This window comes from Pagrus major, chromosome 11, assembly GCF_040436345.1.
Source record: "Pagrus major chromosome 11, Pma_NU_1.0".
Lineage (NCBI taxonomy): Eukaryota > Metazoa > Chordata > Actinopteri > Spariformes > Sparidae > Pagrus > Pagrus major.
In genome coordinates, this window is record NC_133225.1 from 3316265 (window position 1) to 3338924 (window position 22660).

At 40.9% G+C, this 22660-nt stretch overlaps 1 protein-coding gene across 7 annotated transcripts in view; it reads left to right on the forward strand.

Annotated features, from left to right (window-relative positions):
* Positions 1-22660, forward strand: part of nlgn1 (neuroligin 1) — a 299279-nt gene that overhangs the window by 38670 nt on the left and 237949 nt on the right. Inside the window, exons 4-5 of one of the 7 annotated variants that reach the window (XM_073476526.1) lie at positions 4907-4950; positions 21086-21091. The exons of the other annotated variants lie outside the window; for them this stretch is intronic. Of the exons in view, the coding sequence (XP_073332627.1) occupies positions 4907-4950; positions 21086-21091 (50 nt within the window). The remainder of the gene's footprint in view (positions 1-4906; positions 4951-21085; positions 21092-22660) is intronic. 7 annotated transcript variants of the gene reach the window in all.

Here is a 22660-nt window from a genome sequence, read left to right on the forward strand (position 1 = left end):
AACACCATAAAAATCTGTAAACCTGTAAATATTTAAACAACACTACGAGTCCACTGAGATGGAGGCTCACACAGCCAGTTTTCATGCACTGGATCTCTGCTGTATGTGAATGTTTTTCCTGCAGAAAGTCGTTTTGCCTCTTTGCATGTGTCTCTTACACATGTCATGGGGATTTAAACGTCTCTTCACTGTTGAACAATTCTAATTAATTGAAAGCATTAACTGAGTAATATTGAATCATGAATAATATACGAGAGGCGTTTAGTTAACAAAACCTAAACATGCTAGAAAGTATAAGATAATTAAGAATGGATTGCTTTAGACGATAAGCTCACACTTACACGATCACATGTTCCCATTCAGATATAATAACTGTGCAAATAAGATCATTCAAATGTAAAATACGACCGTCAATATTAGCAGTAAGAGGTTTTTTTTTTTCTCTCATAAAGACCTTACATAACAGTGCTACTGCTTTCTTCAAAGCAGTGATTCCTCTGAATTGCCGTGAGATGAGTCCGGTGTGGGCCGGAGTGAGGTGGCAAGCCAACTGCCTCAGATTGTACTGTTCTCAAATCCATTTGTTCCAGGCACTCATCTGAGGATTCCAGTCAGCAGCAGCAAAGAAAAGGCTCCTCTTCACTCCCATCCACAGGGACAACACCATGGCTAAAGCACAGGCGCCCTGAGAGGCTGCTGCCGTCTGCCACACACACACATATACACACACACACACACTTGTACAGTCCCTTGTCACACACACTCTCTCTGGGAGCCAGACTTGGGAAACCACCCTAGTGTGAAAGCTCTTAGTCGGGGGCAAATTAGCCTCGAGGAGCGAATGAAATGTGGTTATGGGTTTTGTGTGTGGATGCATACTGTATATGCATGTCTGCAGTATGAGTATGTACACAGACATGTTGTGTGTCTGCAGACGTCTAGCTTTGTGAACTCGTGTGCGCGTGACAGAGAAGGAAGTGAGCTGGAGCAGCACGGCCATATTTGGTCGTTAACCCGACACAGACTGGGATAGATGTTTTGGAGGCAAAGATACCTGACTCCTGACTGCTTTTCCTCTTTGTATTCCCTCACACACTTTGTTTCTGTCAGAATAAGGGTGTTAAGACTTCCTGTTTTGTCAAGGTAAACAATTTTTTAAGGATAAGGATGGCGATATGTTAATATCGTTACTGCTGTGACAAGACCAAAGTCTGCTGTCTTTTGTTCATCGTGCTGTAGAGCTGCATACTTGTCCAAAAAGTATTAGAAACCCGTCATCACACGACATGTTTCTTCATTACCTGCTGCATGTAATCTGATAAATTGCCTCCAGTGATGCCACTCTAGTGGCTAATTTGCGTTGTGGGTAATGAAGACACCAGGTTCTTGTAAAGGAAATAATATGTATGGAATAAAAAAGGCAATGCCTCTGGTTGGGTTGTCATGATTTTAAGCAATTGTTTTTAAATTGTGCATAATGAGTCCAACAGGAGTGCAGTGCCACACCAGTGGACTGCCGTTCAAAACCTGGCGCCTACATTACCCACGATGAAACTTAGTCACTGAGCGACATCACTGGAGGCATTTTATCAGATTACATGCAGCTTCCTCTGGAGCCACAAAAGGATTTATACTACTTTTATCACATATGCAGTAGCACTCCTCTTGACCTGTAAACTCACTTTAATGTGTCAAATTGGTGAAGTTACCCTTTTAAGGACTCATTTTTACAGACTGATGACTGCAGACAGCAACAAATAATAACCTTTCAGATGCAGTTTGATAAAAGTGAATCTCTAGTAAATATCCATCGAATTTTATTAAGAGTGAATGTTGGTATGTAATACAAGGCAACAAAGTAAGGGGACATTTCTGAACTTGGGTTTTTGCTTGCATTTCTATTGATTATAATGACATTGTGACATTGCTACACCGGTCAGACAGACACACAAGCAGTGATCAGGTTGTAAACAAGCCGGATGGAGTGATTAAAACTGAAATCGAGCACACCACAAGTGTTAATAATACTCCCTCACAGCACAGGACAACTGTGTGCACACAACTACCATAGGTCAGGGGGGATGGTGATGGATGTTTACAATTTTAATAATGCATTTACCCTTCATTAGGTTTTCTGTTCCAAATAACATGGAATAAAATCCAGAGCTTTCTAAAGCTTACCTCAGTTTTATCCTGAGGGACATTTCAATTTTTAATCTTGTCTTATTTCACATCCAGCTGTTCTTGTTTTACTTGATTTGTCTGTTTTAAATTTTAATTGCTTTATTCATACCTGAGGTTTTATTATTTAACTAATTTGGGCTTTTTTTTATTATCCCTATTTTTTAAATGCCCTTTTTTATCCAGGCTTCCTGTTTGTGTTCTCTAGCTGTCTCGGATCTTTTGTCTTGCTGTTTTATATTCACCTATATTGTGAATGAGATAAACGAAGCCAGAATTACAAAATAAATGAAAAATAAATTGACCTGAGTTTGTTTAAAAGGTTGACTTGTTCAGAGTACAATCATATTGTAACTATAAGAATAATTGGTAGAAGCTGCAAAAAGAGTTGGCACTAGTATGATTCAGTACGTACAGACTTGGACTTGGTTTGGATTGGACAGAATATTAATTGGTGTGTGGCATTAACATTCATAAAAAAAAAAGATGGAACTTGCTCTTTGTGTGTTCACAGTTAAATTATCCTCTCATAGTGTGTCAATCAAGTGGCATGTGATGCCTGGGGGTTGCCTGGGCTCCCGCAGCCGTGGTATCAGCTGTGAATTCATACGCTGTAATTGCCTGATGAAAGACACATAATTGAATCTGTAGAAGGGCACAATATTACAAACCCCTGACTGAGTTTGTGTGGGTTTGTCTGTTAGCAACTGTGATAAATTATAAAAAATAGCTTCTTAGATCCCGCCACAAGAAAATAAAAAATAAAGAATAACCTTGGTCAGATGATAATTTGAAATCAGAAGTTTGTTCTCTCCTTATCTCCAGTCACTGTGAGGAAAGAATGTTGATCTTATTATGATATTAATCATGTCATGCTAATGTTATGCAGCCTGCACACAGACACACGGTGAGTCATGCAGTCTATTTTCACGGCGAGTTATTCCGGACAGGCGGAAACTGCTTTGTAGGTGGGAATGCTGTCATCTTTCACGCCACAGACCGGTATGAGAACCATGTGAAGTAGGGCTTGATCACAATGCCATGGTACCGTAACAGGACATCATTTGCAGCTTTTAATTCTTTCAGTTCTTATTTTGCCCACAAGTACGGTATCAGTTATGTGTTGATGATGTGGAATTTCATTCGCCTGACGTGTCAAACATCTATAAAATGTTACAATTGATAGTTTGCAGCAGAATGGAAGAAGCATACCTGTTCCACAAACTGCTCATATGAGCTTACTCCAATCCACCACCTCCACTGTTTAGGTTTAGGCAACTAAAACTACGTGGTTAACAAAAGGTGGACATAATGGTTATTGGTAAAAGAAACCACTTAATGAAGACGAAATGATCTGCCATCTTGACTGCTCTTCTTTTGTTTAGTCGGTTAAACGCTAAGATCAGAAAAGCTGAAAGGTATTTTATGCAGTATTTTCCTAAAAACAAACAACGTTTGGGCTCATACACAAATAATCCCCTTCAATCATCACTTATGACCCACTAAAAGTGTCTGTCAGTGTCTGTATCTGTAGAGAGCCTGCCTTCTGCCAGCATTTTCTTATTTCCTCAGTATTTTGCTATCAACCTTTGGACAGTGGTGTGTAGCCCCCAACCATTATCAGTGTGAGGTAAAAACGTTGCGACCAGGTAACATCCCTGCCTCTGTTTTCCTCTGTTCTCGGCCTGTTGTTATGGATACATAGAACTACAGGTCTGTGTGTCTTTTCGACTGAGGGCAGGGCTGAGCTACACACACACAGGCAGAGCAGAGAGGATGAAGCTGCACTTCAGCTGCATTCACACAAAATCCATAGGATTGAGCGGAGTTGTGGGGGTCCTTCAGAAAATCACGTATTTCATTGCTTCACTCATTTGTTCCCACTAATGACGCTCTCTCTCTCTGCATTAACTCTCTCGCCGAGCCATGTCTAGAAACAGCAATAGCAAATCCTGCATAGTGTGCTTTTTAAGCATTGATTTATACTGCAGTTTGTCCTTCCTTGATTTTCGTCACATCAGAGGTTCCTGGCTATCAGATGTCAACATCTGTCTCCCCATCAGACATAACTATTATCTCTGAGGTGGTTTGCTGTATCAGTCCTTACGAATGCCACCCTGCATGCTTGCCCTAGTGTCATTATTTGATACCACCTGAGATCAAACACCACTGTAGCCATGCCAATGTGGCAAACTGAACCAAGTGAACAACGGAAACACGCACGCACGCACGCACGCACGCACGCACACACACACACACACACACACACACACACACAACCGACAGACAGTCAATTATCCTTCTTCCTCTCTATCAGTGTCTCTCTTTCTTCCAGTCGGGTCACAGAGAGCCAGTTGACTCCATGTTGCTTCTGCCTCTCTGTCAGCCAGCCGTACCAGGGCTATGATGGTTAATTAAGAAGTTGTGGAACAGCAGACAGCTCCCTCCCTGTCGCTGCGCCCAACCTCTCCTTTTTATGACTCTGAATACAAATATCCGTGGAACCCAAGTGTGTATGCGTGTGTTTCCTTTAATATGACTGCAGACTCAGGTAATTAGCGAGATATCACTCCGTGATCTCCCTGTCAAGAGTCAATTAGCCCGGTGGGTTTGCGGATGTGGCGACGTCAGTCCTGCGGTACGAGGAAGTATTTGTTAATGTGTTTGTATAATGGGAAAGGGTACGTTGCATGTAGAGGTGTTTGACAAGTATTAATTACCTCAGGGCTTGTCAGAAGCCCAGGGCAGAGAGAAGAAGACAAAACGAGGGTGACGGGTTATTATATACTCCATGTTTCCAAACCAAATAACTGGTCATCCCATTGAATTAATTCATCATGATGTAGTCAATATAAGCCAGATAACAGAGCTAGTCAGTGTTGTCTGCCTCATCACCAGTCTCTTAAAACGGTTTGTAAAACTCGCAGTTAAACTCTGTGTTGTTTTATTCATCCTATCAGCTGCACAGTAGTGTTTTAGTAAATGCATCCTTCATTTCCTGCAGAAGTCTAGAGTTTTCCCTGCTATTAAATATACAGCGTGGGTCACCCTGCCTTCAGCGACTGCTAACCTTAAAGAGTTTCATTAGTCTAGAGTTTAATAGCAGAGCTTTTGTGTCTCATGAGAGTTCGGCTGATGTTTCAGGGGCTTTTCCACCTTGAGAAGAGTAAAGCTACAGGGTGCACACTAAATCTTCACAGAATTTTTTTTTTTTTTTTTTAGGAAAGTGGTCACATTTTTGATAGAACCAACTTTTAGCATGTCATTATGGCCTAATTATTTTTGAAGAGGATTTCATTAGTGGTCTAGATGCTGCTCCTGTGATTATCTTCAACACAACCAGGAGCTTCAGGCAAGATTACAGGAATCCATGTTGAAGAAAAACCCACTGTCAGTTGAAACCCTGGAGGTGACATCTATTCCTGGCCCCCATTTGTTCCTTCCAGTGCTTTTACCACATGCAGCGCAGCGGTCCTCCCAGGTCCTTCCTGCCTTGGCGGCTGTCAGCTCAGCTTCTTGCAGCTCTAGGTGTTGGTAATGAGCAGCTTCAAACCTCATTGCCCCCTCATTACAGTCAGGGCCTGCTGGAATTGCTGCTTCTTTCCCTCTCTCCAGGATGTCACGATCAAAGACTGAGCTTGCTCACCGCTGACACAGGTAGACTTCTGAGGGACACGGTGATCTGCGTGTGTCTATGCCGGGGTGTATACTGTAAAGAAAGGCCATATTTGTTCCATACCTTCCATCTTTGTTGGTCACGGGTCTCTAGTGTATTTATTTGATTATATCCAGGTTGGTTCTCCTAAAAAATGTATACATTGATACTTGTTTTAATGGTTTTGGAAAGTAACATTGAAGAGTCACGTTCTCGGGTTGACAAAGTTGAAACATCAGGCTGTTTAAATATTTCTCACACACCACACACTATTTTTAATTCAACTGAGCAACCAGAGCCCCTCAGTTCAAGGACAGAATGGGAGGCAACGCCAGAGGTGGCCATCTACTCGCTCTGGCTGTCTGTTGAAGGGAAACAGTAAGAACGAAGGATAGATGTAGTTAGTACTCATCTAGCAGGGAATAGATCTTTCCCTGTATCAACTAGTTGGCTGATTGTTCTTTAGAATCATACTCTCAGTGCCAGCATGTAGTGGCGCTGCTTAATGTTCTGAACAATAGGGTGTTGGATCAGGGTAGGTGTGTAATGTGTCCAACTTTTGTGCCAGTGTTCCTACTCAATTAATGTTGGCTTTTTTTAAAACCATGGTCATGATCGTTTCCCAGCTGGGTTTGCTTGCAGTGGACAAATGAAATAAATCAGCCAACAGTGTTTGTTATACTTAATCGTTTATTATAACAACATTACTAATGTCATTTTAAATTCAGTCAGTTTAGTTTATCTGGTGTTTAATCAAGCTTTTCTATAATAATAAACATCACAATAAAGAATAGCAGGGGTTAGAAAGATTATCATGTAGGTGGACTGTGAAAGCAGCTTATTACAACCCATATTTATGTTTATTGTTAGGTGGCGACCTTTAGCAGCTTTATTGATTCTTATGGCAGCAAAGGCAGAAGTCAGGTGAAGTAGTTTAAAGAGCAAGTCTGCATGAGGAGGAGGATTAGACAAGCATAGAACTTTCACCCAGGAGACGACTGTTTATGTGAAAACAGAAGTCAACAGTGAGTTGTTTTAACTTTTTTCAACGTAGTTAAGTGACGGCATGTACGTAATGTAACTGAAGTTACAAAGGTAACTTAGTTACTTAGTTAACCCTGTTTTCCCAAAACTAACCAAATGGTTTTTGTAAACCTAACCTAACCTAGAAGACTGGGGTGTTAATTCCCATGTAAAGCCAGTAGCACCTCGAGTTATTTTTAAGCCAAACCACAATCTTTTCCTAAACCTAACCAAGTTGTTTTGGTGCCTTCATTTTGAAAGTCTAAGTGTACAATACATGTCTGTTCTTGCTAACTTGACCACAGTATGAGACCATGTTGTTTTCATAGGGCAGATGGGGCCAAACGGGACAGTGACACGGTGGATTTCACCGGTGGTTTGGTTTGATAGCGGGTTGGCTGTTTGGCGTAGAAACAACATGTGCGGTCAAACCGAGTAGACGGAGATGTGATATAACCCCATCATTTCCTCCCAGCCTTACACTCTATAAATTTTGGACTGCATCAGTCCTTTTTCCTTAATTGGCTGGTCCTTACATGACTCTTGGCCCATGATTGGGTGAACAGAGAGAGATGGAGAGAGAGGTTTAACATTGTTGGCCTGCAGCTGATTTAATGACATCAAGGCACATTTTCTCTGTGTATTTCCCCATCCCTCTGCTATGGCAGTCATGCTAATGCTGTCCTGACTATAGGCTTTTACATCAACAGGAGGGTTCAGTGTCAGTTTGCGCAGCATCATTCAACAGCATCACAATAGCATGCCAACATTCCCACACAGGCTCACCACATGCGTGCCAGCGAGCAGAAAAGGAATTGTGTCTGCTATCGACTGCTTCAGTCCACAACAATCAACATGTAATTGTGGATCGGGCCAAGTGGGAAATCCCATGAATGTGCTCATTGGTTTAGCAGTGAAAACGCTGAAAAGCTTAATTTTTTCGTTTCATTAAAATCATAAGCTGCCTTATGATCTGCCTATGCTCAAATGTACTGTACTTTAGAGAGGGTGCATGTCAAATCCAGGCTTCTTTCCTGCCAAAAGTACAGTATAACCCGCTATCTTATTGCCAAATCCCTGTATTTGTTTGATTTCTCACACTCGGGGCCAATTCTTGTACCTACCAATGCGTCTCCCATGGTTTTCCCCATTACAGCCTCACTGTAATGTATCTGCACAGTGGTGCTATATGTAACATATCCCCCAGTCATTTGTTTTGCCTATTTAACCGTACTGCACCTGTCTCCCTGGAGAGTATCCCTCCACCCTGCAGCAGGTAGCTCATTCCAGCGCCGCTAGCCACCAAGGCTCAAGACTTTATTACCCACACAGGCCAGGGGAGGTATTTGTGCCTTCCTCTCTCACTCTCCAGAAGGACTTACCCATCATTGGCGAGGCAGAGTATTGAGCCCTAGAGAGGAGCTATGGAACCCCCTACGTTTAAATTTAGCCCCCCATTTTATCTTGGCTTTCTCATTAGCAGCACTGGAGACTAATTGTCACTGGTTAAGTCTTTATTGCTGCGGGTTCTTTTACTTGTGCCTCTCTCTCTTCCTCTCTCTCCCTCTCACTCGCCTGTTTTTCTCTCTGCTCTTTTCCAAATGGCACAATGGCAGGGGCGGCTCTTTGTATGGCGGTAATTAGCTTTTATGGTGTTGCTATGAGCAGGGTCTTTTCACTGCAGTGGCCGTCACTCTGCTCGGCCTGTCGCTTCATCACCCCGCCATGCTCTGGGCAATTAGTCTGCAAGCCCACCTCCCACCCCACCCGCCGCTGCCATCGTCCAGCCATATCCTTTTAAACCCTAGCAGACAGAGAGAGAGACTTTCACCTCCCCTCCCACTCTGCACTTTCACAGTAGGAATAAAAATCAGCTGGTTTCACAAAGACCTCCTTTTTGTTCGGCGGTGGCGCCGGATCTGACCTGCTGTATAAAAACTGGAAATGTCTAATTGTGTTACAGATGCAGCACGTTATTTTGCAGAAGGCCTGGCACTGAATGGGATAATTGTTAACACACAAAAACAGGAATTAATGATGGTCGCTGTACTCTGCATCAGCAGACAATTGTTATTTGATTTCCACTCCTTTGTTTGTAGTCCGCACTCCTCGAAAATTATAGCTGTAGTGTGCAGAATCCTCCTCACTAGGCCTCGCTTTGGAGCATCATTTGTGTTCTCATGGAGACTCATCTGCCCACACACGCCACACATTCTCACCAAACACGAACAGTGATGTAGATTGCACCAGAGAAGCACCAAGAAAAAAGCAATAAACTGGGAATCAGGATTTTTTTCAGCCTTGGTGCTCCTATTTTCATTACAGTTGCTACAGTCGACTGAGTGGACACTGTAAAGTACTGTAAAATGAATATGCAGTTATTTACTACTTTTTTTAATGATTACCGGGGACCCCATGTGGAGCCCTTTATTATGAAAATGAAGCCTTCCTGGAAAACTCCTAATCAAATGATTGTATTAATACCTGGGTGTCGCTTTGAAGTGAGCTGCTTTTGAATTAAACAGCAAAGAAAGTAAAAGCGAGGCTCCCTCCATGCACAGTTTGATTTAACAGCGCTTTGATATCTGCCCCCCCCGGAACGTGTGGTTGTTATTCCGTAAACAAAAGTGTGACAGGTGTGAAATGTGCACATTTTACGTGAAGGAGGTAGAGGAGGACTGAAAAGACGAGACTCGGGCAGAGCAAATACAGTTAGATAGAGCTTTACTGGTTAATCAGGCAGGCAGGCTAGAACACACACGTGATGTTAGCTTTGTTAGCAGCTCATGTGTACAAGCGTCCAAAATTAACAACCATTCAGACATGAATGTGTCTCTTGTTTGACAAAGCCCTCCTCTTGTCCTCTGGGAGCAAAGAAGGCAATAGTGAGACGTCGATACCAGGGTAACTGGCACAGATAATGTACTGTAATGTATGAGTATCATCTGATGTAGATATCAGTATTTGTGCTGAAGGAAAATTCTCCTTGGGTAGCTGAGTGAAGATTATTCATTCAAGTCTATAAAACACTTAAATCAATGTCAAACTCAAATTTACAACTTCCAGTCAGTCCTGACCACTTCCAGTTTAAGCACTAACCACTTTCTCCACCAGTTTCAAGTACAGATACGGATACAGGTAATTTAGTTGGATGAAAAAAGTGTAATTGTTCATCCCTAGTCATTACACAGTCAGACAGTCCTTGGATCGAAGATGTCGATCTAGTCGGATGGTTTGCTCCCATTCATGTCGCCTTTTCTATCGACAGTCAACATTGATTTTTTTTTAACCACAGGGGAACAATCAGTCCGCAAACCATTCCCATTATTAGCCTTTTTGTTCTCCTAAACCTTACCAAAAGTGATTTATTTGTAATGGTTTTAGAAGGCAATGACCAAAGACGTCATCTTGCCATTCTGGATGCCAGTTACAGCTAATGACATCTAGTGGCCAGGTATGGCAGGACAGTTGGCTGAAAAAAACCTATTACTTTATAATAGATATATTTGCCTAAACACCGATATCTGGCAGGTCCCTCTCCTCTTGCACAGTGTACGATATGCTACTTTGATCAAAGCAGTTTGTAAAAAAATAGAAAAAGATCTGTGTAGTCTTTGTGTTGCTATAGCAGCATGTCTGAACAAATGCATAAAAAAAAGAAACAAAATCAAAAGAAATACCTCGAACTCAGCAGAAAGGGAGGACATGTCACAAATTGTTAGAGCTGAGCACTGATTTCTTGCTAATGCAGTATAGAAATGCCAGCTTCAGTGAATGCTAAACTCCAAGGATGGAGAAAAGAGAGGACGGTAGTGAAAACCGTTTATCTTTGCAAATTCAAAATCAGGGTCAAGTTGACAGAAAAATGTCTTTTCCCTCATCTCTGACTGTCAAGGCAACATATTTATCGCCTCAAGTAATTTTTGGGAAGATGTTCAAAATAACTGCAGAAGACAAACAGTATTAGTGAACCAAACGTACTGCGATCATCTTTAGTCTCAGAGACGGTACCGATTCAGAATATAAACCACATTTTTCTCCACAACAATTTTCACTGCTCCAGTAAGAATGACAAATCCCAACCCAGGGGAACATTTGAACTCCTGGGACCTATTGGCGGTCTTGTCACTGAGCTGTGGTCTTTCCCTCTTAGCTCAGATATTGATCTGCCGCTTAGGCAATTAGTCTGAGCAGACCCCTTTCCCCTTCTTATCCCTTCTCCTCCCTGCTTCAATCTAAAGCTCTAAGAAAATACCAAAGGATTGCCTGGAGTCAAAAGAAGCCAAATTACCTTACTTTTCTTCCTCTATTGTGATCACCTGCCAGCTACAGGGGCTAAGAAAGGTGTCAACTGTTGATAAAACTCAATCATCCCTCCCTTTCTCCCTCATGCTGCACCCAAGGCCTCCTGCCTCCTGGACTAGAAAAATAGAAAACACTGAAGCAGACACAGGCTTGTTTAGACTTCTTGTCACTGTAAGTAGGTGACTGAGAGAGGAATGCCCCTTCCTTTAAGCCTGAACAGCTAATGTGGCACTTCAGTGACTCAAGTGTCACATACTGTGTAGTTCAATGCAGCGTCCATTCCTAACACTAGAATTCCATTTGAACAAAAGGAAGCAATACAATGCATTTCAACTGGTAAAGGACCATAGACTCACATTCATTGCATCACCATTTATGAACACAAACAACTCTCAATTAACACTAGAACTGGAGAGATTGCCCAAGACCAAAGAATCTACTTCTTTTATGTTTTGTTCTTTTTCAGTGCTGTTGTTGACTGAAGCTCAATCAAGGTTTAAATCTTCTAACCATCGCAGCTGCCTTTCATTTTGCCAGTTTGACACTGAACTCCAATTGGCCGATCTCCTTGTTGAGGCAATCCTCGTTTTGCTCGTTTCACCCAATATTGTGTCTTCTCTTTTTCCCGACGATGGGCACTGAAATAAGGGGGAGAGCTGATCAAAAGGAGTTGCTTCTTGTTTGTCTGTTTGGACTCGCTGTGTTCTCAAGGTTTTTCTAAAAAAACAAACAGCTACATGGCTCAAAACTAAAATAGTAGGTCTTACCGATGTCAACAAGTAAAGTCCGCAGCTGCTGCAGAGAATGAACAGGAACGACGGTAAATACAGGAAGTATACAAGCCAGAGTGATTTTAACAGTACGTGTTAACTGAGTGGGAACTTGCATTACTGTATTCTTAAAAGACACAATGACAACTACACAGGTATTCATTTTCCAAGTCAGCTTGGGATTTGAACGCCAGTCTTACAGTCTTCCTTTGCTGTCATAATAAATACCATGGCCACTAGAGGTCGTTGCCTAACAGCAAACATAATTATGGCTTCACAGTTGACCCATAAAGTCATTTTTCGGAGTAGGAAAGCCTAGAGGATAAAGCTTGCTCCATGGTACTCCCACCAGACTCCAACTTGCGCACACACCCGTATACATAATTTGGCCTCAGTGTCCACTCTAGTCCACAGTGCCCTTCATAGTTTTGGAGAGCGGTGACATTACACGAGTATTTACACAGAAATTTGTTGCGGGCGGTGCAACAACTGCAGATTAGATGGCTTGTGATTTGGCAGGGGGGAGCATGCTGAGTCCTGACATGTGGTTAATTGGCTTACAAAAAGCCAATTGTGTCAAAATCTAATTGGCTGAACTTAGCTGATTGAGTTCGACGCAGATGAGATGAAAAAAACTCAAATAAACAGATTTAGCATGAAGTCTTTCTCATCCAGCTTTTGTTCAGTCACAAATATTTAACCATATTCTTTCAACTCCCCAATTCATCCACAACACAATTGTTTTATTTTTGTGACTTGATTATATTTTAATTAGTCTGTGTAGTTAATGTTTGTTTGTGTTGGTAAAAAAACAACTGACATCACGATACAATCCTGTGTTGCGTGATGATAACTGAATTCATCTTGAACTTTTTGAATCTTAGAACATGGCACAACAAAGTAGAAGACAATATTTAGACAACACAAGAAAGGGAAGAATTCTTGACACGCGCTGCGGTACTGAGATGCTGGTATTAACAACTCTCATCTTTCATCTCTATAAAATGTGTTATGCTCATATATAGAGAATAAAGATATCTGTTATCCTTTAACCTTTAATGATAATGGCGTGCTGTGTTGTCAGTGGGAGCTCAAGTTCAATCCTTCACAACACAACATCTAACCGGTCCAAATGTCAGCCTTTGTCAGATTTTCGCTTCCATATGCATCCATGTGTATCAATGGGATATCTCTCCTCCTGACATTTGGTTAACAGAGAGTAGAAAAGGAAGGGAGCGTCACTTTATTTAATTACCGGGTGATGCTGTGTTCAGGGGGCTGTTACAAACTAATGACCGTTGCCAAGATTCCCTAAGAGCAGCAACGACAGCAGAGACATGTCCAGAGGTCCTGCTTACATGCGTACACAAATAGTTTTACACATACGTATGATGCTAGCTATAGAGATGTGTGAAGGCGTGAGCCTGGGAGTACATATAAGTATTTCACTGTGCAAATACATCTGCACTCCCATGTAGTTACATAATGTGGTTGTCAGTGACTGATTAAGCATCCCCAGCCATTTAGGAGAAAGTACATCTCTCTTTGTCATCATTTCTCAACTCGCCTCATCAAATTGACATAATTAATTTACCTATTGACAGACTCTTCATGCCCTCGACAGATAATTTTTTAACTCAAACAGTGTCTGAGAGAGAGAAAAAAAAAAGGCAGCAACATTTTTAGTCAGCTAATGAAGCAGTAACAGCGATGATTGTTTTCCTACTTGGAGGAGAGTTTGGTGAAACTAATGACTTCTAAGCGATAATTAATTGATTCTCGGCCACCTGAATAAGCAGAGTTTTAATAAGAAGTGACAGGGAGAACAAGTCCTAGTATAACCATTCCTTTGGCACGTGAGGGAATCACTTTGTTTTAGTGTCGTGGGAGCAAAATAAAATGACTCCGCGAGTTGCTGCCTCTCAGTCGTAATCAGTGAGAAATTTACTCCATTTATGGCAAAGTAGAGCTTTGAGGCAATTTGAATTTGGTGTATTTTATGCTGAAGAGTCTCAAGAATGATGGTGACACAGTGGGGGGGATTTTCTTTACAGTAAAGTCACATATTTAGAGTTTAGAAGGAGGATTATAAGTGGCGTATATTAATCATATGAATCAATGTCTTTCAATTTGAGTCGAGTGTTACAGACAGAATTGCTCTTATTAAAGAAGTGGAGTGTCTCGTTTCTGGAATGAGGGTGGATTCAGCTGATACTGAGAGGAGCAGAGCTTACATCAACACAAGGTTACAGGAGTGAAGCTGCTGATGGGTTAGTGTAAACCTCTATAGCACTGTTCCCAAGCGAGGGGGAGTACTATTTTTCACTGTAAAGCATATTTTCCAGATGCTTGAGGTGCAATTGATTGCTACTTCTCCGTCTCTCTCTCCGAGGTTTCACTGAGAGATCTATTACATCTGTTCCTTTGGGCCAACAAAAGGAGTGCCGAGTTTACTTCAGTAGCTTCATATAAATATGTACCACACATACGCACAGAAATCCTCTGTGGGCATCGTGTCAGTCACAGAAACAACTGCATATATTGTTGAGCTTGAAGGTGCGATTGGCTCTGCATTGCACATTATTATGTAAAGGTTTCCTAAACAGCCAAGGCTTGACAACATAGAGCATCAGAAACATGCTGCTGTAAAGACAGCTCTGGAAAGAAGGCACCTTTTTAGTCGTCAGTACATCGTCTGATATGCTGTTTGTGAGTCAAGCCGATTCCCTGAAGGCCTGTGGAGCTCTTATCTGCACTTCACTTTGAAACCAATTTCTCTTTTTTGTTTATTTCTCAAGGAGCATGTTTTATGCTCTACACTATCTTATGTAGTTTAATATTTTTAAAGTTTGTTTCCAAAGATGCACTTTTACCTGAGTTTGCATTTCAACTTGGAGTACAGCTAATTACTAACTTTAAAAACGTATTAACATAACATGTACTGGATATGTGAGACCTTAACAGACCTTAACAACCCATGTCGAGGGACGTTTTGGCATTGACAGGAGGCAGTTACTGTGTGATGATGCTTATTTCACTGCAGACAAATAGAGCAGGTAAGGTAAATCAATCTCCAGTTACACAGAGATTACCATGGAAACAATTCAAACCCAAACTGGATTCAGTGACATTTTTTACTTTTTAATCCTTTATTTTTCAATATCTGGTAGGTCATTCACAACTACTGCATTGTAGTAGTCATCAATCCTATACAGTGTTCGAAGAGTCGGTTAATGGCAGGAGATTCATTGTTTTGTTTTGGGGTTTTTTCACCCAATATCAATGATCAATTGCTGTCAAATAAAACCAATAAAGGGTGAGCTTCTCTAGACGAGACCGACCTGGGGGTAGGTGAAATAGCAGAGTCCTCAATTGGCTCTGAGAGTGGCTCCGTTTACAAATGAGCCGTGATCTGATTAGGCCGTGATTGGACTAGACGCCCTGCAAAGCTTGTCTGAGCTGGAGATACTGTTAAACTGCGGCAACGATGCAGCTGCTCTCTTGAAGGGATATCAGGAGTCCTTTCTTCTCTAAATACATGAAATTATGTTTATTCAAGATGGCATTAAATGACTGTTTAAACAAATGTTCAACAACTGAAGTTATGGGCACCGTCTGTTGTTAGATTACTATCTCAAAAGCTCTGAAGAACCTGTTATGATGCATTATGATATCACTTATTACTGCTTAAATCTTGGATGAATATTGAGTCCATAATAATGTACGGTGTTGAATAGATGTTTTGATAATCGACTAGTCAATTATTTGCTGAAGCCTCGAGTATCTCCCTGTGGCATCTCGGCCTCAATGAGGATAGGGAATGAGCAGCAGTGAAGCACTTAAACTAAAGTCAAGGTTAGGCAACTAAAACATTTGCGTTTAAAAAGACTACTTACTGCGTTGGCACTCGGTGTTGGATGCACTGGATGCTAATTATGAGGTGCAGAATCATCCAATCTGAGCATAATTCCTATTGAGACTGAGCTGAAAAAAAAAAAAAAAAAAAAAAAAATCAAGCATGACAGAAAATACCAGAGAGGATAGGCATATCGGATAGCAAATTTGTTCATGTATTGATGTAGTCTGTAGCATCTGACTTTGCTGCCGTGTAGGATGGGTAATGCTTTAAATAATCCTACATTTTATCTCACAAAAATATATGTGCTTGGGTGCTTTTTTTTTTTGGAGGGGGTAAAAAAAACTGGTTGGAGTCGAGAGGGTTAAGGAGAGAAGATGTGAGCTTGGATGTGAACCCTCAAATCTAGAGATTGACATTTTGAATTACGTTACCGAGCCGAATATTTTCCTTCAGCTAAAAATATCTGTTGTCATAGACTGTGTACTTGTTCACTTCTATCCTAAGCAAGGCTACTGCATCAGCTTTCACTGTCTTCAAATCAGATGTATGTTCAGTTTGTTGCTGGTTCAAGCTGCTGCATTCAGTTCAGTACAAATAGGCCCATACAGCCACTGTTTATAATGTAAGGGTTTATATGCTTGGCGGTTAACTACTTGTGACACATCCACATTGTTTCTGTAGCTTTCACAGTCTTTTAATAAACTTTTAAAGAGGACACAAGATGCAAGATCCCTTTTTTTGTAGTAGTTTTTTCCATCACTGGGGACTTCACTGCCTGCACTTCTGGTGCCAGCAGTCAGCCCGTTTGAAAGGGTTTGGAGCCTTTCAAACACGTCCCTATACCTCTCTCGGCCTGTCCCTCTTTTTCTCTTCTGCTTCCTCTTTACCCATACCCTCTCGTTCACCTCTTCTCTCTTTTCATCCTCGAACTTTGTGTCTATTTTTTTTTCTGCTCTCATAACTCGTTTTCTTTGTTTTTTTCTCGTCTCTTCTTGTATTCTCCGTCAGTGTCCCCTTCTCCTTCACCATGCTCTGTCCTTGTTCCTCTCCGTCATTTGTAAAAAGAAAAGTGTACTTTATTTCATTGTGTGATAAAATTGCAACAATAATAAGGCCCAATTAGATGCTTAAAGTACCTGCAGCATGTCTTGCCGGTGCCCCTCAATACTATTTGAATTACCTGTTTTTAAATTTTTTTTAGTCTTTGTAATCGATTGATATTTTAAAATTATTTTGAAAAATGGAGAGAAAGAATTACTCATATAATTTGAAATTATGTCTCAAGTTTTTCTTTTAGAACAAACTTCAAATTGTAATTCTTATAGTTATTCATATTTACTAAACATGCACTTACATGCTAAAAATGTAGGGGCAACGAAGAGACACCGGCCAACGTTGGAAGTGGCAAATATAATAAATCTTTGATTCAAAGAGCGCCATGTTGAAATGGATGAAACACAAACTGGAAAGACTAAAGCAGAGGTCTAATACCTGTAGGAAATATTAATATTAATTAATTCATTAATTCATTCAATACTTAAAGAAATATCATAACTAATTATTATGTTTATTATTTGTTTGTACAAATAATAATCATACCATTAATTTTATTTCAATACATATTAAATAATGAGTTATTTTTATGAAGGTATCATTAATATTAACCGAAGTCTATAATTATTCCATGGCAAACTTTAGCTTCCATATTTATGTGTTCAGCAGCTCCGTCCTTATAAAACATTAAGAAGAAGACATTTCATTCACTGGAATCACCCTAAAGGATTTTCGGGGTTATAAACTCCTCAAACATCCTCCTCCAGCGTGTCAAGCTGTCTGCTACAGCTTTTAAGACAAATTAGTATTTAAATACAAAATGTTACTTTCCAGCTAATGGAATCAGCAAATATGGAGTTATGTCAAGAAAAAAAACAAAACACTGAACTCTAAGTCTGACTGGAGACAAGCTGAGGGCGGCATGAATATTAAGCAAACACCATTCTGTCAAGCGAATGCTAAGTGATGCTCCCTGTATGCTTTATACTGAGGTAAATACAGGATGTCATGTATGTCACTGTTATATTGCTTATGACATCACAGACTGAGCTCTCTGGATACTGGTGTGTGGCTTTGGGAGTTTTTAGGAGAAGTGTTCATGGCGTGTGTGTTTGTGTGTGTGTGTATGTGCATGCCACAGCTTGGTGGCACAAGGGACACAGCATTCCAATGCACGACACGTCCTAGGGCAATCGCCACGGCGATTTACCCTCTGCTCTGTTGCCGTGGTGACTGAGTCACTAAGGAGGAGGGTGTGTGTGTGTGTGTGTGTGTGAGGGGGGGTGGATCAGACAAGGACCCTTGTTACTTAAAGATGATGCCCCCCCTCCTCCCTCTGTCTTATTTTCGTCTCCTCTTTCACCCACTCTCATTTCTCTGCATCTGTTTCTCAGTGCTCCGATCATGCACTCCTTCCTTATTTATCATTTTACAATTCTTCTTTAAACTCAAGCATATTACAGCTTTTTCTTTCCCTTTCCCTTTCCTTTCCTTTCCTACTCTACTCTGCTGTACTGTATAATAGGCTGTACGTCTGTGGCCATGCACCTATCAGCAGGGTCGTCTGTCTCAAGGTTTTTGCTGACAAATTATCAAAACGATTGTAATCACTCTTTATGAAACAATCTAATTATTGTCTCCCTCTCAGCCTCTGGCTTTGTCAGTCTTCCCCTGCACATTGGCCTGTTTCTGACAGAGTGAGAGGCTGAATAACATAAGACACTCACAGAGACTAATGCTTAATAGCATGGATGAAGCGTAATACACTGCTTAGTGCTTTATTAAAGGTTTAGATCAGGGGCTGGAGAAAAGAGAGTAGTGCTCTAAATCCTGGAGCCTTGGAGGGCTTAAGGTGTGATGGGAGAGGTATGAAAATCGTGCAAGTCAGCGTGTGCGTGAGATAGAGAGGGAGGGGGGGTAAGATAAGATGCCAAAAATAGGATGGACGGAGCAGAGAGAGATATTTAGAGAGAGATAGTCGTGGTGAAGATTAGTATTTAATAGGAATCTGAGCTTCCTTTTAATCGTCTCTGTCTCTTGTACTTAGCTCACGACTGTGAGCGTGTCTGTGTGTGTGTGGTCTGATGAAATAGCTTCATTATAAGACTCAGTGCTGACCAATAACATGCTCTCATCGGTATGCACCCTCCTGCAGTAGTATGATGATGTTCTCCCATGACTTCATCATTTAATTATTCAAAAACTACGATCAGTCTATCAGTTGTGGAACAGTAGCATCATAGTATTTATCACTGCAGCTGGTATGTGCATAAGTTTCATAAGAGAAAAGAAAATGAGGCTGTTGTGTGTCATTAACTTTGCAGAGTCAGACTAATTGTATTAACACGCCTCGATCTGTGCGATGGATTATCGATGTCTAATACTTTAGGTGTTTTTTTAATACATTTGCACGCCGGTTTATTTACTGTGTATTATTGAAGCCTGTCCTGAATTGTGTCACAACATTTATGTGCTTAAATGGATAGAAGCTGCCAAAAGAAACCATTAAAGTATGGCTAGTAAAATAGATTCCCCTGCACGTGTGTCTGAACGCACTGTTGATTAAATACGTTTTACTAAAAAAAACTTACTTAGAAAATAAATGCACGAGTACATTGACCTTGAAACATGTTGCCTGCCTCCGCATCTACTATTATATACAGCACGCACATGAGAAGCTTTGTGTCTTTTTTCAAGGAGCTCTCACTTTTCATTATGTTGTTTCTTCACCTTCTGCTGTGATCAGTGTTTATTAACAGAACCCACATAGAGGATCGCCCACATCAGCAGAGATGATACACGCTATCACCTCAACGTGTTTTTACTATTTACAAACGTACAAAGCCTGCAGGCTCAGAGTTTTCCTTTAGCCTCACCAGCAGGTCTGAGTTTTGGCCTTTATCATTTACCTTTATGTTTGGCTCAGATTTCGTAAAGACATTCATACTCACCAGAGGATAAAATCCGATCAATGTAAGTGCCTGTGGTAAATGGCTTTTCCCTGACTTTTTCTCTTGCAGCACTATGATATTGGTAGTGTCTCGACAACTGTGGGACGGAGTAATTTTTGAACTAGGTGATTCTTATCTAACACTATCATTAAGTTGATTTTTTAAAAAACTGTGATATACTTTATATCACAACATTTTTTAGTTTGTCTTTGGCTGTTGCCTCTTTGGGTTATTATTACTGGAATACAGAACTCAACTCTAAATATATGCTCTATAAGTACACATTAAGCTGTGTGTGGTAGGTATACATTTTTCCCTCCACACATCACGTACTGTATCAGGACTTGCACTAGTAAGAACAGAAATAACTCCTTGTACTGAGGACGCAGTAGAGCACCATCCATATAAACATAGCACTACTAACACCCCACTGCATAACACTCCACCTCAGTAAACACACAACACCTCCATCAGCAATATGAGATTCTGAACATTAAACAGTCTGACCCGGAGAGTTAATGATCAAATATTCACATCACCTGGCAATGGATTTGACACATCGAGGACATTTGGACACAGCGGAGAGATGACAGGGCATCGTTGTCTATAATTAGACCGATAGCATTGTCAGTCTAACAGAGTGAGTGAATAAAGGCAACACTGTTAAAGGTTGTCATAATAGAGCTATTACGATCAGCCAATCTGCCTTTTCTCCCTTTTGTTCATCCCACTGATTATTATGCCAGTGTAGGAATGGAATGGAGATGAGATGGGAGAGTGTGCAGACATTCACTAAGTTTGACATTGCCCTTCGGTTCCACTGGGAGGAAGCCTTAAATTAAGTTGCCTGAGATTCAGCCTTTTCTGTCTGAGGAGAGGTCAAGGAGTGTGAGGCAATGCTTATTCACCGGAGCAATCCTCTGTATGCCTGTTGAGCTATTAAAGAGGGACCAAGTCAAATTGTTTCACAGGAGAGGGAGGGTGAAGGGGACAAAGGAAAGGAAGAAGTAACTGACATTGCATTGTACTCATGTTATACATCCCATTAGCAGCTGCAGATACATGCTATAAACCTACTATTTTAAACAAATAAAATAAAAGCATGTATTCCTCTCTGTCTTGGTATCTGTAGCGCTCAGTCACTTTTTTTTTTAGGTTTTCGGGTCGTTTTTTTATCCATCCTAATCTTGTGATATATCACATGATATATCAAGAACACATTGAGGGAATCTGAAAAAAAAAATGTTGGCACCAATGTCCATTTGGACTTAAGGATGAACTGAACTAGATTTCAGTGGTCAAAGGTCAAGGTCACCATAAAGTCATCATAAAGTCCTGTGAAAGATGTGTATGCCATTATTCAACAACAGGCAGTGTTTTTAGTTTTCCAGTTGCATCTTTACCCCGAATGCTCTTTACATTACTGCAAACCACATGTGGGTTGAAATTTGTACATGTCATACGTACCATCTTGATCACCCATCGTTTGCGCAATACGTGCAATGCTCATATTACATGTATATGAGCTGACTTTGATGTTACGAGGAGGAGGAGGAGATGACGGTGGTGTGACAGCTAACGGGAAGGCTTCAAAGCCAGAGACAAGACAAGGTTTCAACGTTTGAAACGCAACAAAGTGTGAAACCACTAGATGTTTTTGATACATCAGAACATTCCCAGCTGTGTTTTGGCAGCAAAGTAAGGTATTTCAAGCAAAAAATATGATCTTTTCTTAACCCTAACAATGTGGTTTTTGTGTCTAAACCTAACTAGACCCTAAGCATACCACTTTTACAAGATACAATTGAAATTTTATTCTAAAGAAAGATAAAGAAATGTAAATAATTGCCATTACCTGAATCTGACGACTTTGTCTGATTTCTGTGTACCAGTGTTGTCAAGTTGAAAGGGTTCGGGTGAAAGGTGTCATAAAGGATCCAATCACATTATTGCTCGGCTCTTGCGAGACAGCCGGTTGCCACTCACCACCTCCCAACTTCTTGACCTTAATTAACGGTAGTTTGCCTCACTAGTCTTCCTTCACATCAAGCAGTCTTCATTAATGAACGCAACTGGGTCAGTTGTTTATGTGAAACTTCTGTAACATGATGGAAGGGGATTTAAAGTCATTTTTTTTGTATTTCAAAAATTTTGCATTGAATAGGTTAATGTCAATCCTTTTTTTCATCTGTTCTTAGTGTATAATGCCAAAAAACAACCAATTTGCATGATTAACTGGAGTACCTGTAGCAGGTGTGTGACTAATGACTGTTGTCTGTCAGGAGCAACTACGTCAGTAGCATGTCGTTGCTACAGAGGAGGAGGTGGAGGCAGATGGATGGGTCGACCAAACGACAGATCTTGAGACAGGAGAAAGCTTTTATTTCCGGTTCCCTAATGACTGTCAGTGTTGGGTTTCTTTGAACTGCCTCAAAGAGCATTTTCTTACCACAATCAAGCCATGTATGTTGCGTCCTCAGTTCTGGCTGCGCTGTAAAAGCAGTTTGAATGTATATGTGAATAGTTTGCCTTGAAATGTGCTATAGTTTGAGTCTTTCAATTATTTGGTTTACGGCACCTTGCAACGCTGCATGAAACCAATTCTCTCTTAGGATACTACTAAAGGTTAGCTCATGACCTGATTTCAGTCCCTGCTGCTGCTGTCACTTTATTGTAGCACTCTATTTATTCAGGATTGCAAATTAGGATTTGCTTAAAACGCGACTGCTGAGAGGTAGACAAGTAATGGGAGTTATCCACACAGTTCTCATGCTCAACACATGATCTTCAGATTGTCAGAGCGTGGGCTCATTCAGATGGCTTCCATGGCAACAGCAAAATTACCTGTAACACAGAGTGTGTA